The following is a 15823-nucleotide window of genomic DNA, read 5'->3' on the forward strand; positions in this document are numbered from 1 at the left end:
TCAAACTGTAGTTAAAAGCACAGATTGCAACTCTTTTGGCCCAAAGGTGGTTCAAACGCCTGACAAGTTTGGGTGCTAGGAGATGCCAACGTAGGGCTTTAAGCACAGTATGAAGAGCAAAAACAGAAGATAAAAACAGTTTTCTGTTTGTTGTTGAAAAGCTGGGTGTCCCCAAACTTTTGATGGGCAGGGGCCATTCTCTGACAACATGTTCAAATGGATCTAATCCCAGCAATGTTTGGCCTAGTTACTCTGTAAACAATGTATCACCTAATTACACATGTATACCTAATGGCATAAGCAATGTTTCTGTACTGTTTCTGCTGTCCTAGTGCAAATGTACGATGTGAAGATAAGTGAAAGGAGAAGATGCCTCTGTAAAAACAACTTAAGCCTATGTAGCCACAACAAAACCCATCTGCTGAGAATTTGCGTTAGACTGTGGGAGTAATCGTACTCATGAACAGCTGATGGAGTTGATAAAGCTACAAAAACATGGCCTGATCATTGGCGTGCTGGCAGAAAAAGAAAGTGAACGGGGCCGAAAAATAGGGGATGCTGATGTTCTCGAACATCTGGAAGCTGTTTATAGTGTGACTGATGGGACAGAACTTGCTATGGCAGCTGGCGCTGGCCGCTTATTGAACAAATGTGCATGGTGTTTTTTACAGTGGACGGACGCAGGGAGACAACTGTACACGGCTGTAGATGGATGTGTAAGGCTGTAATCGAGTTTGTAAGGCCGTAAAAGAGGCACACAAGACTGCACAACAGGCATATAAAGTCCGTACGACAGGCGTGTAAGGCTATAGAAACTGCTTACAGCATGAAATAGCATGCGACAGGCGTGTAAGCCTATAAGACGTGTGTATAATTCTGTATAACAGAATGTGTGGAAGACTGTATGTGTGTAACTGTAAGTCTTATATGCCTGGAAGGCATGTGAAGGTGTAATACAGGTCCATTAGCGTCCAGTAACATTTGTGTTTGACTCAGAATGACATTATAAGACTGTGAGACTTGTAGGGCTTTAAGGCATGCAAGGCAACAAACAGTCCTATAACACTGCCTGACAGCTACATAACAGGCACATAACACTGTAGGTCTACAGGACTGTAAAAAGAATCTCAAGACTGTAGCTATCCTCAGGCCTCAAGTTTACTAGGCTTTAAATCAGGCACATAAGACTGTTAAGCAAATCTATAAGGCCTGTAAGTCGATATAGTAGGTACATTCAGGCAAACAAGGTCAATAAGACTGTTAACAGTCCTATATGACTGAGCAAGTCTGTAAGTCTGTTAGCACCTTCTTCCCAGGCTGTCAAAGCCACAACCCAAAGGCAAAACCCCTCATTAAAGGCCTGAACAAGTTTCTGCAGAGAGGAAAGCTTCATATTAATGTCAAGCAAACACAAAGTTAGCAGAGTAAACTAGGTGAATGAAACTATACAGAGGTATGTAAGGCTATGATTCAGGTGTGTAAACGTGTATATTAAATGTATAAGACTGTGAGTAAGTCTAGAAGGTTATAATATAGCTCTATAGCAGTTCCATGAGACTGCCAACCAAGTCTATACAGCTTTAAACAGGTCTGTAAGGCTTTAAGACAGTCCTACAGTTCAACAAGACTGTTGAACAGGTCTGCAAAACTGTAAACAACTCTGTAAGCCTTTAAGAGTTCAGTAATAGTTCTAAGGCTAATAGTTCTAAATAGGTCTATAAGAACTGTTATAGAACTGTGTCAAAGCCTTATAGTCTTGTTTCCAGTCTTTAGGACTGTTAAACAGGTCTATAAGACTGCAAGCAACACTGTAAACCTTCAGGTCAGATCTTTAAGCCTTTAATACAGTTCAATAGCAGTTCTTTAAGACTGTTGGGTCCATAAGGCTGTAAACAGCTCTGCAGCTCTTTACTACAATTCTATATGACTGCTGAACAGGCTGTAAATAGGTCTCTAAGAATGTAAACCACTGTGTAAGTCTTTAAGGCAATACTATAACAGCTCTATTAGACTGTTAAGTGGGTCTATAAGACTGCAAATAACTCTGCAAACCTTCAGGTCAGATCTATAACAGCTCTATAAGACTGATAAATGGGTCTTTAAGGCTTTGAACAATTCTGTAAGTCTTTAAGGCAGTTCTATAACATATCTATAAGACTGTTAAATGGGTCTGTAAGGCTGTAACCAACTCTGTAAGCCTTTAAGGCAGTGTATAACAGCTCTATAAGACTGTTAAGTGGGTCTACAAGGCTGTAACCAACTCATAAGCCTGTATGGTAGTTCTATAACACCGCTATAAGACTGTTACGTGAGTCTGTAAGACTGCAAACAAGTCTGGTAACTTTTTTTAAGGCACTTTTATATAGATCTATTAGACTGTTAAATGGGTCTATAAGGCTGTAAACAATTCTGTAAGTCTTTAAGGCAGTGTATAACAGCTCTCTAAGACTGTTAAGTGGGTCTATAAGACTGCAAATAACTCTGGAAACATTTAAGGCAGCATATAACAGTGGTTGGTTAGTGTAGTTCTATTAAACTATTACACAGGTCTACAAGGCTGTAACCAACTCTGTAATTCTTTAAGGCAGTTCTATAATAGTTCTATTAAACTATTACACAGGTCTACAAAGCTGTAACCAACTCTGTAATCCTTTAAGGCAGTTCTATAATAGTTCTATTAAAGTGTTAAACAGGTCTACAAGGCTGTACCCAACTCTGTAATCCTTGAAGGCAGTTCTGTAATAGTTCTATTAAAGTGTTAAACAGGTCTACAAGGCTGTAACCAACTCTGTAATCCTTGAAGGCAGTTCTGTAATAGTTCCATTAAAGTGTTAAACAGGTCTACAAGGCTGTAACCAACTCTGTAATCCTTGAAGGCAGTTCTGTAATAGTTCTATTAAACTGTTAAACAGGTCTACAAGGCTGTAACCAACTTCTCCCGTTTCTGCAGTAAGAAAATCAAGCATTCCCCCATTAAACGCGGAGGGTGCACGCTCACTCACCCCCTTAAGGCGGTCGTTAATGAGGGTCTGGAAGACCCCTGCCACCAGCAGCGCGATCCCGATGATGATGAGGTGGACGCTGATGATGGCGCTGGCGTACACGGCGCACGAGCTGCGAGACATGGTCCGGAATCAGGGCGAACTCAACTTGAGCTGCGTTGGTTTTTTTTGCCCCCCGCTTCACGAGGAGAGGCACGCGGGAGTCTGGCACGACGCGAGAGCCACGCGGGCTTGGGGGAGTTTAGGCGCGAGCGTTTGGAGCCTGCGGTCGCTCGCTCTGAGCTGACGGGGTGAAATGAATGAGCGTGCAGCTCGGAGTCATGGCGTTATAGAGCCTCACGTGGGAGGGCTGGGTTTGTTTCGCGCGGTCTGTGATATGCGCGCTCCTACAAGCTCAGCCCCCCGCTGACTGCAACGGCTAGCCATGTGGTTGTGTTGAACTCTGGGAAAGGAGAGCCGCGCAGTGTGGGGTGACGCTGAGGAGTCCAGCCACTGCTGCATTCATACAGTGCAGTTTTACTTGTACGTATTAGAAGCCTGTAAAGGGGACGTCCACCCATTTTTCGAAATTTCTGCCTAGTTTATATTTATGGCATTTTGCTGAGCGATCACTTTACACAGGTAGGCCAAAGCGGTGTTAGGAGTCTTGCCCAAGGACTCCAATTGGTATAGCTTGCCCTGGTGGGGGATTGAACCCCAGTCTACAGCGTAGAAGGCAGAGGTGTTACCTACTACACTAACCAACCACCAGTTCAGTGGTGCACAAGGTCACCCCTGCTGAAAACCTTTGTAACGTGAATTGGCTGAATGGTCATCAGAGGAGACCACTAGTTCCCCATATTACACTTGAAAAAGACGGCTCTTCAAGGGTTCTTTAGCAAGTTAAATGGTTGTATACAGACCTATGAAAGCCTAAAGGCTCCAAGGGTTTCAAGGGTTCTTTGCATCATGAAAGGGTTCTTCAGAGTGTGCTGTGTAGGATGTATAGCACCAAAAAAAGGCTCTTCTGTTGGTACAAGCCTGAAAGCATAACAATACAAGAAGCCGTCTGTTGCTATATAGAACCCTTTTCAAAAAGGCTCAACCTAGAACCATCTATAGCACGTTCTTAAGAACCCTTTAATCATGCCAATGGTTCTTTGAGTACCAGAACCATTTTCTTTACTAAAGAACCCTCGAAGAGCCATCTTTTTAAAGAGAGCTTATATCAAATTATGATCACTCAAAGAAGATGGACGGAGAACGTGCTGTGGATGGTTCTAGGTAGAATTGGTTTTTCTGTTGTTACAAGCTTGACATCATAGCAGCAGAAAAACCCTTTTGTTGGTGTATAGAACCCTTTTCAAAAGAACCGTTTACATCACATCGTTAAGAACCCTTTCGTGATGCAAAGAACCCCTTAATTAGGCAAATGGTTCTTTGAGTTCTAGAACCCTTTTCTTTACGAAGGAACTCTTGAAGACACATCTTTTTGAAGACGTATCTCAAATCGTGAACATGAAAAAGAACCCTTCGCATGGGGAGGTGGTTCTTCAGATTGATGGAGAACGTGCCGTGTATGGTTCTATATAACACCCAAAAGGGTTCTTCTCTTGTTTCAAGCTTGACATCATAACAGCAGAAGAACCCTTTTGGTGCAATATAGAGCCCTTTTCAGAAAGGTCCTATATAGAACCATCTACAGTACATTCTTAGGAGCCCTGTGACGATGCAAGGAACCCAGGCAAATTGGCATTGAGAAATTGGGATGGTGTGGTACGAAATGGTTCTGATGTCTTTACAGTGGTGGTGATGGGAACCAGGGGTCGCCATGACTACAACACACATATAGACATTTTATTTACTATCCAGAACCACCAGTGAACCTACACGAGTCTTCTGAGTTGATATGGAATGTTGACAAAGGGAAAATTGTGGAAAATCTGGAATGATAAGTTTTCTTTGGGGACTATCTTGCCTCACAACAGCCTGCATGTTATGTATCCCTCCACCATGAGTAATAACTCTCTGTGAGGGAGCTTTTAGAGGTGGATGTCTGGTTCCTATCACCACCACTGTGAACAGTGCTGACCCTGTAAGTTTCACTAGAACAGAGCGTTTCACACCAAACCACTCTGAAGGACTCTGTTTACATCTTAACCACTTAATTATGGAGAGATTTTGAAAAATGTGGAGTACCTCTTTAAAGCAGCCCACTGGCTCTTTAGCAAGTCATGAAGTGACTCCACTGTGAGTAGAGGAGCTAAAAACCTACAGTTATGTCAAAGCTTTGGTCAACAGAGGCTCATGGAGAAGTAAAAGTAGCTGAACAAAGCCTACACTGAACTGAAAGGCCTGAGATACACAACATGGAGTTCCCCTACAGACCTGCAGGCTTGGGAACTGACCTGTTCTTCTGTTTTTGGATCATTTTGGCCTAAAACAGAGCTGCATTCCAGAGTGAGCAATGGTGAAGCAGTTCAGCAGATGGAGCAACACTGTAATGAAGTCATTTAGATGTAAACAGAGTCATTCAGAGCGGAGGAACCAGTGGGCTGAGGGGGTCAGTGCGGCCTCAGAGAAAGGTATTATATGAAATGGACGACGGTTTTGTGGCCTAAACCACATCCATTCATGGTGGAGGGATACATGCAGGGTGCTGTGAGGCAAAATAGTCCCCAAAGAAAACGTATAGTTTTCTACTAACACTATTTTCCATCATCAACAATCCATATAAACCTCAGAAGACCCGTGTAACTTCACTGGTGGTTCTGGATAGTAAATAAAATGTCTATATCTATGTTGGAGTCATGGTGACGCCTGGCTCCTATCACCACCACTATAAAGAACAGACTTTTCTTTTGATCCATTCATCATGAAATTTACACACAGGGTAAAGAACAACAGGCAGCAATTTGAGAGATTCTAAGAGTCACACTCCTAAAAAGACGGCTCTTTGAGGGTTCTTTAGTGAAGAGCATGGTTCTGTATAGAACCCTGAACGCTCAAAGAGCTCTTTGCATGATTAAAGGGGTTGTTTGGATTGTGAATGGGTCCTTTAGACTTTATACAGAATGCCTTGTGTATGGTTCTGTGTAGAACCTTGTTGAAAAGGGTTCTGTATAGCACCAAAAAGAGTTCTTCTGCTGTTACAATGTCAAGCTTATAACAGTAGAAGAACTTTTGTTGCTGCTGTATAGAACCATATACAGCACTTCAAAACACTGCTGACACACGGCGCATGTGGCAGGGCATCCAGGCCATCACCAACTACAAGTCACCTCCACCTGCTTGTGGCAGTGATGCCTCCCTTCCAGACATGCTTAACAACTTCTATGCACGGGTTGAGGCACAGAACGGCACGACAGTGAGGAAAACCACACCTCCTCCAAGTGAACAGGTACTGTCTGTCCACTGCTGATGTGCGGAGAACTCTACACAGAGTCAACCCACGAAAAGCACCAGGATCCGACAGCATACCGGGCAGAGTGCTCAGAGAATGCGCCGAACAGCTGGCTGATGTTCTCACAGACATATTCAACATCTCTCTGAGCACTGCAGTCATTCCAACGTGCTTCAAATCCACCATCATCATCCCTGTGCCGAAGGTGTGCTTCGAGAGGCTTGTCATGAGGCACATTAAAGACCAGCTTCCTCCTTCACTGGACCCACTGCAATTTGCATATCGCCCCAACTGCTGAACAGACGACGCCATCTCCACCACACTCCACCTGGCTCTCACCCACCTGGACAATAAAGACACCTACGTCAGAATGCTGTTCATAGACTTCAGTTCAGCATTCAACACCATCATTCCTCAGCAGCTGATTGGAAAACTGAGCCTGCTGGGCCTGAGCGCCTCCCTCTGTCACTGGATCCTGGATTTCCTATCTGAGAGACCTCAGTTAGTCAGGATTGGAAATAACATCTCCAGCACCACCACACTGAGCACCGGTGTCCCTCAGGGCTGTGTGCTCAGTCCACTGCTGTTCACTCTACTGACTCATGACTGTACAGCAAAGTACAGCTCAAATCACATCATCAAGTTCGCTGATGACACGACTGTGGTGGGTCTGATCAGCAAGAACGACGAGGCAGCGTACAGAGAGGAGGTGCAGAGGCTAACGGACTGGTGCGGAGCCATCATCCTGTCTCTGAGTGTAGACAAAATTAAGGAGATGGTTGTCGACTTCCGAAGAGTGCGAGGTGACCACCCCCCACTGAACATTACTGGCTCTGCTGTGGAAATTGTCAGGAGCACCAAGTTCCTCTGTGTCCACATCACCGAGAACCTCACCTGGTCCCTCAACACCAACTCCATAGCCAAGAGTCCAGCAGCTAGAGTCCAGCAGCGCCTCTACTTCCTGTGGCGACTGAGGAAGGCTCATCTCCCCCCTCCCATCCTCACCATGTTCTACAGAGGGACTGTGGAGAGCATCCTGAGCAGCTGTATCATCGCTTGGTTTGGGAATTGCACTGCCTCAGATCGCACGACCCTACAGCGTAGAAGATCAACGGGGTCTCTCTCCCCTCCATCATGGACATCTACACCACACGTTGTATCCGGAAAGCCACCAGCATTGTGGACGACCCCATCCATCCCTCACATGGACTTTTTCACTGGTGCCGTCTGGTAGAAGGTACTGGAGCATCCGTGCCATCACTGTCAGACTCTATAACAGCTTTATTCCTCAAGCAGTCAGGTTCTTAAACTCACAAGGACTGAGCGTTTTGTTTGCACACCATGTCTGCATGTTTGTACTTTGTACTTTTTGTTCCTTGTTGCAACATGTTATTCCTGGAGGAGTGTAATTTCACTCCACTGTGTGCTTGTACATGACTCTTGACTCAGTCTGAAGAATCACTTCATGAGGCTAAGAACCTCTCAATCATGCAAAGGGTTCCTTGAGTGTTCATGGTTCTATATACACTCTTAAAAAGGACAGTTGTTCAAAGGGTTGTTTAGTTTAGTGAAGATATATAGAACCACGACCAGTCAAATAACCCTTTCCATGATTAAAGGGTTCTTAAGAATGTGCTGTAGATGGTTTTGTGTGGAATCTTTTTGAAAAGGGTTTTTCTGTTGTTGTGATTTCAAGCTTGCAAGAGTAGAAGAACCCTTTTGGGTGCTATATAGAACCCTTTTCAAAGGATTCTAAACAGAGCCATTTGCAGTACATTCTCCATCAATCTGAGGAAACCTTAATCATGCAAAGGTGTTTTTGAGCGTTTATGGTTCTATATAGAACCATTCATGGTGGACGGATACATGCAGAGCAATGAGACACAAAATAGTCTCCAAAGAAAACTTATCATTCCAGATTTTCCACTATTTTCCCATCATCAATGTTCCATATAAACTCATAAGACTCATGTAGGTTCACTGGTAGTTCTGGATAGTAAATAAAATGTCTATATTTGTGTTGTAGTCATGGTGACGCCTGGTTCCCATCACCACCATGGAATCATTTCACACCAAACCACTCTGAATCACTGCATCTCAGACACTGAAATATGAGGAAAGTTTGAAAAATTGGTGGAAAATTCCTGTTTAACAATCATTAAAAAGGGAATTAGGAACTTTTACTCAAGTAGAAAGAGGCCTGGATGATATGCAGAAGGTCACAATCTCCAGATCTAAGATTGTGTGTTGGAACATAGAACATTAAAGGAGGTACGGAGGTGCTTTAAGGCCACTTTAGAGCTTTAAAAACGAGTCAAATCTGTCCCAAAAGATGAAGGGCAGCCAGCAACCAGAGCAGTTCTTCCAAAATGTCCGTATGGAAAAAAAAAAACAAATATATATATATATATATCGCAGGTGTCAGAACAAAACCTTGTATCTCCAAAATGGTAACTTTACAGGAGAACTGTAACTAAGTAAATGTAATTAGTTTCTGTACTTAAGTACTTTTTTGGTGTATCTGCACTGAAGTTTCTCCATTTTGGGTGACTTTTTCCTTTCACTCCACTACATTTCAGAGTCTAATATCCGACTTTTTCCTCCTACATTTTGAGAAATCTGTCGTTCCTTTTGGTTTCTGTGTGTATAAAAACATAACATGTCAAAACAAAAGAAGCGCAAAGCCAGAGCACCAATCAGGGCCCAGCGGTCACTTTGTTTAGAGCTGGTTTTGACCTGTTGGTCATACCGACCCAGTGCAGCACACGGTTCAGCGTCAGCGCAGCAGCGTAAAACTTTGGGAGAGTCTGTTCAACATAAATGATGAACTAACCTAACTTTGTGTAAATAGAGCACAATATAGAAATATGTCCACATATGCAGTCGAGACTGACGCGGCTTTTTTCTGAATTTCTACAAACACCATTTCATTTTATAGTAAATGAGTTTGGGCTGGTTTATGTTTATGAACAGACGCCTACAGATCAACATAGTAAAGGAGCTCATCTGTGATCCTGAGTTTAAAGCCAGTTTTTATTCAACTTAAACTTGGAACTAAGTTGTAAATAAATCTGAAACTGAAACTTTGCTTGTGTGTAAAAAGTGATTTCAGAGCCACTCGGTTCTCCCTGATGGAAACTGTTTACCTTCAGTGTTTTGAGCTTCTGATCATTTTAATAGACGTCAGCGTCACTAATTAATGACGTTCTATTAAAAGACTGGTTTACCAAGAGAGACGCTGGAGGACTTTCACCTGAAATGAGTTCATGAAGCCAGTCTGGTTATAAAAATGATAACAGGACCAGATCAGAGCCAGAATTACTCTTTTAGTACTTTTACTTTATACTTAAGTACATTTGAAGGTAAATACTTTAGTACTTTTACTCAAGTGGAGGTCTAAAGGGAGGAACTTCTACTTTTACTGGAGGAATATTTACCTTGGGTGTTTCTACTTTAACTCAAGTACATGAGTTGTGTACTTTGTCCACCTCTGAATACTGCATAAAGTTGAAAAATATATATAAGAAGTATAAATAAATGCATTTAAAAATATATTTAACAAATACATTTTTTGGCCATTTTCATGCATTGCAAAAATATATTGGTTTTTTTTTCCCATATAGGAGCGGATGATGTTTGTGCTCTTTCTTGTTTACTTTAGGATCCATGCTGCTGCATTGAGAGGCTGTATTTTTAAGGAAACCTCCTAAAAAGAGCATTATATCTCAATGTGCCTCCAGCTGCTCTTTCACAAACTAATGGTCAGGGTGAACTGAGGAACTTTGACATTTCCAGAGTTCCTCAAATTGCTTCAAAGCACATTTAAGGCGAGCAATAAGCCAGCACAATGACCTTTGTCATTACATAATGCGACTGTTGGCTTATTTTCGTCATACAGGACCCAAATCCAACATTTGTTCCATTCTATTTATCCCCCTAAGGTCCACTTATGACGTCTGTGGTTTCATGTACTAAATTCATTTCTACATGACCGTTTTCCAACCTCTGTTAATCCCTTAGAATTAAACAGCCTGGTTTTCACAATGTGCCTTTGAGGCTGATGCAGGTAAATGACCTCTGTGCTGATTGGCTGGCCTCATTCTGCCTTAAACACTGCTTATAACTTCAGTGTATATGGGCAGAACTAAACTGCTTTAGGCCGAATAGGTGGAGTTGTGCAAGTGTGTTGGCCTTTAGGGCATTACAAAGATAAATTAAGGCTGCTTTTGCATTTTTTAAAACTATGTTTACATGCTACATGCTTTTCAACTGCCTTGTTGTGGTTTCACAGCTGAATTAGACTTATAGGTAATAATAAAATAATCCTCCTTTACAGTAAAATAAAGCTCTGCTGATCATGTAGAACTGCTTAATCACCCTGTAACCCTGAAGGTTAGCACACAGACTGCTGGTCACCATAGCAATGCAGACAACAATCTCGCCTAGGTAGCAGCTAATCAAATGGCAAAGAGAGAGATTTAAGACAAACACTGATCATTTTGAGACAAATGGGTTTATTTGCATTTATAATCACTCCAGCTGGTTTCCTGATACGCTTTACGTTCAACGAGAAACTGACAAAGACCAAAAATCATCTTCTTCTCTTACAGCTTCTTGGTCAAATTGTCCCGTTCCACCTTAAATGGTGCAGCAGTTACATTCTGTTGCCTCAAGGACCATTTAAGGTGGAACGTGAAAATTCGAACAAGAAGCTGGCGAATGAGAAGCAACTTCAACCTCATCAGGAATCAAACATTGAGAGACATTTTACAAGAAACTGTTCTACTTTAGAGGAAAAGTTTCCTGCTGGAGATGTGAGAAAAGCTGCTATAGCTGAGCTACAGCTTAAAGCAGAGCAAATTAAGTCTTCATTTTCATGTTTTTTTTTTTTAGCCTATAACTAGGTCATTAGCTCATACGGAGACACATTTACAGACACGATGGTAAAATGGACATGAAATGTTGAGGCTCCTGAGGTGGTTTGGACAAAATGGTTATTCCTAACATTTGGGTTGTGACTCCTGTACTGCACAAAACTTTATTTAAACATAAAAAAGACTAATTCCATTTTAATTATATGGACTGTAACGCAGTTCTGCTAAGCTTCAGTAACAGCAGTGGAACATCTGTGATCTCAGCTGAAGCGTTATAATCATTAACCCTTTACAAACCCCTAAATCCCCCCTCAAAATCCCACCGTCTTTCATAAACCTCTACTGCATGGTGTTGCCATATGGCGGCAATTACTTTCTATCTATCTTACTATCTTAATTTCACTAAAAAGCAGTAATATAAAATCTGTATTTTCTAATTTAATTGTGGAAAAAGGGTCTTTTACTTTGAAAGGACAAATACTTCATGACATCACATGACCGGGATTTTTTTTTTATTATGTTGTTATTACGATACATTCCAAATACCAATTTAAATGGTATTAATTTTCAATATCTGTAAATACCGGGTCCTACATTTCACTAAGGATTAGTTTGTTCTTGTTTTTCAATAAAAGGATAAAATGTTTTTAGAGAAAAATAAAATTTGATGGTGCTATGGTACGATTGTCCATTGTCGCCAATTTACCAAGTAACCCACTAAATTTTTTAGAAATAAATATTTTTTGTTCAAAAATTTCCATTATTTAAGCAATTTCAAGCAACAAAAACTCATTAAAACATTTTATCATGTTTAAGTAATAATTCATGAGGGTTCAGGGGCCCATATCATGGAGAACTACGTATTCCAGATTTTTTAAAAATAAGAGTTTGATGTCGTATGTGAACATTATGAAAGTTATCGTTCACGCAACTAAACAATACCTTCCATATTTGCCAATAAAACTGCAAAAAACAGCCTGTTTTGAATTTGTGTCTGTGATGTCACAAAAGCCAACACATCAAAACATATTTTATCCTATAGCATTTTAGCCCCTCCCCATCATGCTGAAGTCATAAGGAATGTTTCAGCCAGGACTGCTTTTTGAACGAGGCCAGCCAATCAGAACAGAACTCATTTACATAACCCTTTTCCAAAAGGTTCTATATATAATTATCTACAGCACATTCTTAATCAATCTGATGGACCATTTCATGACGCAAAGAAGCCTTTTAATCAAGCAAAGGGTCCTTTGAGTGTTCTTGGCTCTATATAGAACCGTTTTATTTACTAAAGAATCCCCTTTTTTAAGTGTGTGAGGGCAGAAAACAGGCATGTAGAAACAAATGATGGCTTTATTGGTACATAACACTACAACCGTCATAAGTGGAGCTCATAAAACATAAATAAGCTTCAACAAATTAAAGTGGCCAAACAAGTTGTTATTGGTCAGTGCTGCTCATGACTGATGCATTTTGTAAGCAGCTGTAAAAGAGAGATAGCCTCTCTTATCACCTTCTCTGAGCAAAATAATTCGTGAGGGTTCAGGGGCCCATATCATGGAGAACTACGTATTCCAGATTTTTTTAAATAAAAGAGTTTGATGGCGTATGTAAACATTATGAAAGTTATCGTTCACGCAACTAAACAATACCGTCCATATTTGGCAATAAAACTGCAAAAAACAGGCTGTTTTGAATTTGTGTCTGTGATGTCACAAAAGCCAACACATCAAAACATATTTTATCCTATAGCACTTTAGCCCCTCCCCATCATGCTGAAGTCATAAGGAATGTTTCAGCCAGCACTGCTTTTTGAACGAGGCCAGCCAATCAGAACAGAGCTCATTTACATAGCAGCCTTAAAGGTGCAGTTACAGTCTGTTTAATTGTACACTCTTAAAAAGAAGGTTCTTCAAGGGTTCTTTAGTATAGAAAATGGTTCTATATGGAACCATAACCACTTAGATAATGCATTGTATAATTAAATTGTTCTATTTATGGTGAAATAGTTCTTCAGATTGACAGAGAATGGGCTGTAGATGGTTCTATGTGTATAGCACCAAAAAGGGTTCTGCTATTGTTTCTACATTCTTAAAAAAGGTGATTCTTCAAGGCTTCTTCAGTGATCAAAATGATTCTATATAGAACCATGAACACAAAAAGAATGGATGGTTCTGTAGAACACCTAAAAGGGTTCTTCTATTGTTACGATGTAAAACTTACAAGAAAAGAAGAACCATTTTGGGTGCTATATAGACCCCTTTTCCAAAAGGTTCTATATATAATTATCTACAGCACATTCACACATCAATCTGAAGGACCATTTCATGGCGCAAAGAAGCCTTTTAATCAAGCAAAGGGTCCTTTGAGTGTTCTTGGCTCTATATAGAACCGTTTTATTTACTAAAGAATCCCCTTTTTTAAGTGTGTGAGGGCAGAAAACAGGCATGTAGAAACAAATGATGGCTTTATTGGTACATAACACTACAACCGTCATAAGTGGAGCTCATAAAACATAAATAAGCTTCAACAAATTAAAGTGGCCAAACAAGTTGTTATTGGTCAGTGCTGCTCATGACTGATGCATTTTGAAAGCAGCTGTAAAAGAGAGATAGCCTTTCTTATCACCTTCTCTGAGCAAAAAGGGCCATGAGAAATGGTCAGCAGTTCAAAAACATCAAAACTGACAGCAATGCTCATATCAACGGACACAGGGATGCAGGGAGGGACTAGTCAGACAGCTAGGACAAAACACTTTCATTCCATTTTCTACAAAACATCCTGTGCTTAACGGTCAGTGGTCCATGTTTTTTTTTTTTTTAAATGTTCGAATCACTTTAATTAATGGCTAAAGGCATAGGTGACAACCTGCCCCATCTTCATTGACTACTGCTAAACCAATGTGCTCGTCCATTTGTTTAATTTCCAGCTATTATTTACAAGTTCAAAATACATATTACAGTAGAAAACATACACACACCTATCATCTAAGTCACTTATCCTCCTGGGTTGCAGGAGCCTACCCAGTGGTCATTGGGCAGAAGGCAGGAAACGCCCTGGACAGGCCACCAGTCCATCACAGGACAGACCCACAGACATACACATTCACAACTATGGGCAATTTACTACCAAACCAAAAGAGTAACAAACTCCACACAGAAAGGACCCTGGTTACCCGGCCGGGGAATCAAACCCTGACCCTTCTTGCTGTGAGGCAACAGCGTCATCCACTGCAACAGGAAATTACATAACAGATAAATCCAACAACTAAATCTAATAGCAGGTGTGTGAGTGTTCAGTGTATAAATATTTACCTTAAGTACAGCTTCTATTCTTTTCAGGAGACTCAATTAGACTTTAAATAGAAACGCCTGTCCGAAGCTCCTGTCTTTTCTCTTATTTGGTCTTATTATGTCTAATCTGCTGAGAAATATCTACAGAAAATGAATAATTACTACTTGTTCAACAGAGCATGTATATATGTGAAAAATCACAAAGAATCTGAAAGTTTTTTTTTTTTGTGTGTGAGACCAAAACACTGGGAAATGAAACGAGACGTAACACGAGCCCCCACTGAGAACAAAGGAACTACACCTGACCTTCACACTGGACACCACGAGGTGACCATAACAAAACACCACCCCAAACCTTCCTGCTGGACTGGGTGTGGACGTGCTTCTCAGACAGAGAGACAGGGAGAGTAAGAGAGAGAGAGAGAGAGAGAGAGAGAGAGACCAGAGGGACTCGAGCATCCATGAACAACACTACAATACTACAGCAGCGTCCTTCCTCAGTACTGGGTGTGGATCTGTTTCTCTGAAAAAAGAAATAGAAAGGAGGGAAGACTGAGAGCCAGAGAAAGAAAGAGAGAATGAGACAGACAAAATATGTCTGCCTCAGCTAAAAATAAACATGCCATGGTGCTGCCACCTATTGGCACTGACTGCATAATACATGAAAATTGTTCAGAGCGTAAGTTACTGCTCCAATACAATTCAAGCTTATTGTCATAATATGTCATGTTCAGTAAATGAGTGCACAGTATAACCAATTGTGTTGAGGCTATATGAATATAAGATTATATGCAAATGGTTGAATTGCTTTCAATGGCAAAAATGAATGCAAAAGTTAAATTAAGAACACATTAAGGAAACATTACCCCTACAGTACAAAAATGAGCAAAAAGTAGTCTTACAGTACAAAAAGTGAGCAAACAGCAGATCTACACTACAAATAGTGATGCAAACATTACCCGTACAGTACGAAAATGAGCAAAAAGTAGCCTTACAGTAGAAAAAGTAGGCAAAAGTCAGCTTAACAGTATAAAAAGTGAGCAAAAGTTAGGCTTACCGTAAAAAAATGCCTTACACTACAAAAAGTGAGCAAATATTATCCTAACAGTACAAAAACTGAGCAAAAAATAGCCTTACAGTAAAAAAAAAAATTGTCTTACAGTACAAAAAATTAACAAACATTCATCTTACAGTACAAAAAGTGAGCACATATTCATCTTACAGTACAAAAAGAGCAAAAGTCAGTCATACATTACAAAAAGAGAGCAAACA

The 15823-nt window shown here is 40.8% G+C and overlaps 1 protein-coding gene across 2 annotated transcripts in view; it reads right to left on the reverse strand.

Annotated features, from left to right (window-relative positions):
• The window catches only part of scarb2b (scavenger receptor class B, member 2b), an 83901-nt gene that overhangs the window by 58182 nt on the left and 9896 nt on the right, over positions 1 to 15823 (reverse strand). The window contains exon 1 of one of the 2 annotated variants that reach the window (XM_017686796.2): positions 3003 to 3354. The exons of the other annotated variant lie outside the window; for it this stretch is intronic. Coding sequence (XP_017542285.1) covers positions 3003 to 3125 — 123 coding nt within the window. The 5' untranslated portion in view covers positions 3126 to 3354. Of the gene's footprint in view, positions 1 to 3002; positions 3355 to 15823 lie in introns of those variants that run through there. 2 annotated transcript variants of the gene reach the window in all.

This window comes from Pygocentrus nattereri, chromosome 16 (assembly GCF_015220715.1).
Source record: "Pygocentrus nattereri isolate fPygNat1 chromosome 16, fPygNat1.pri, whole genome shotgun sequence".
Classification (NCBI taxonomy): Eukaryota; Metazoa; Chordata; class Actinopteri; order Characiformes; family Serrasalmidae; genus Pygocentrus; species Pygocentrus nattereri.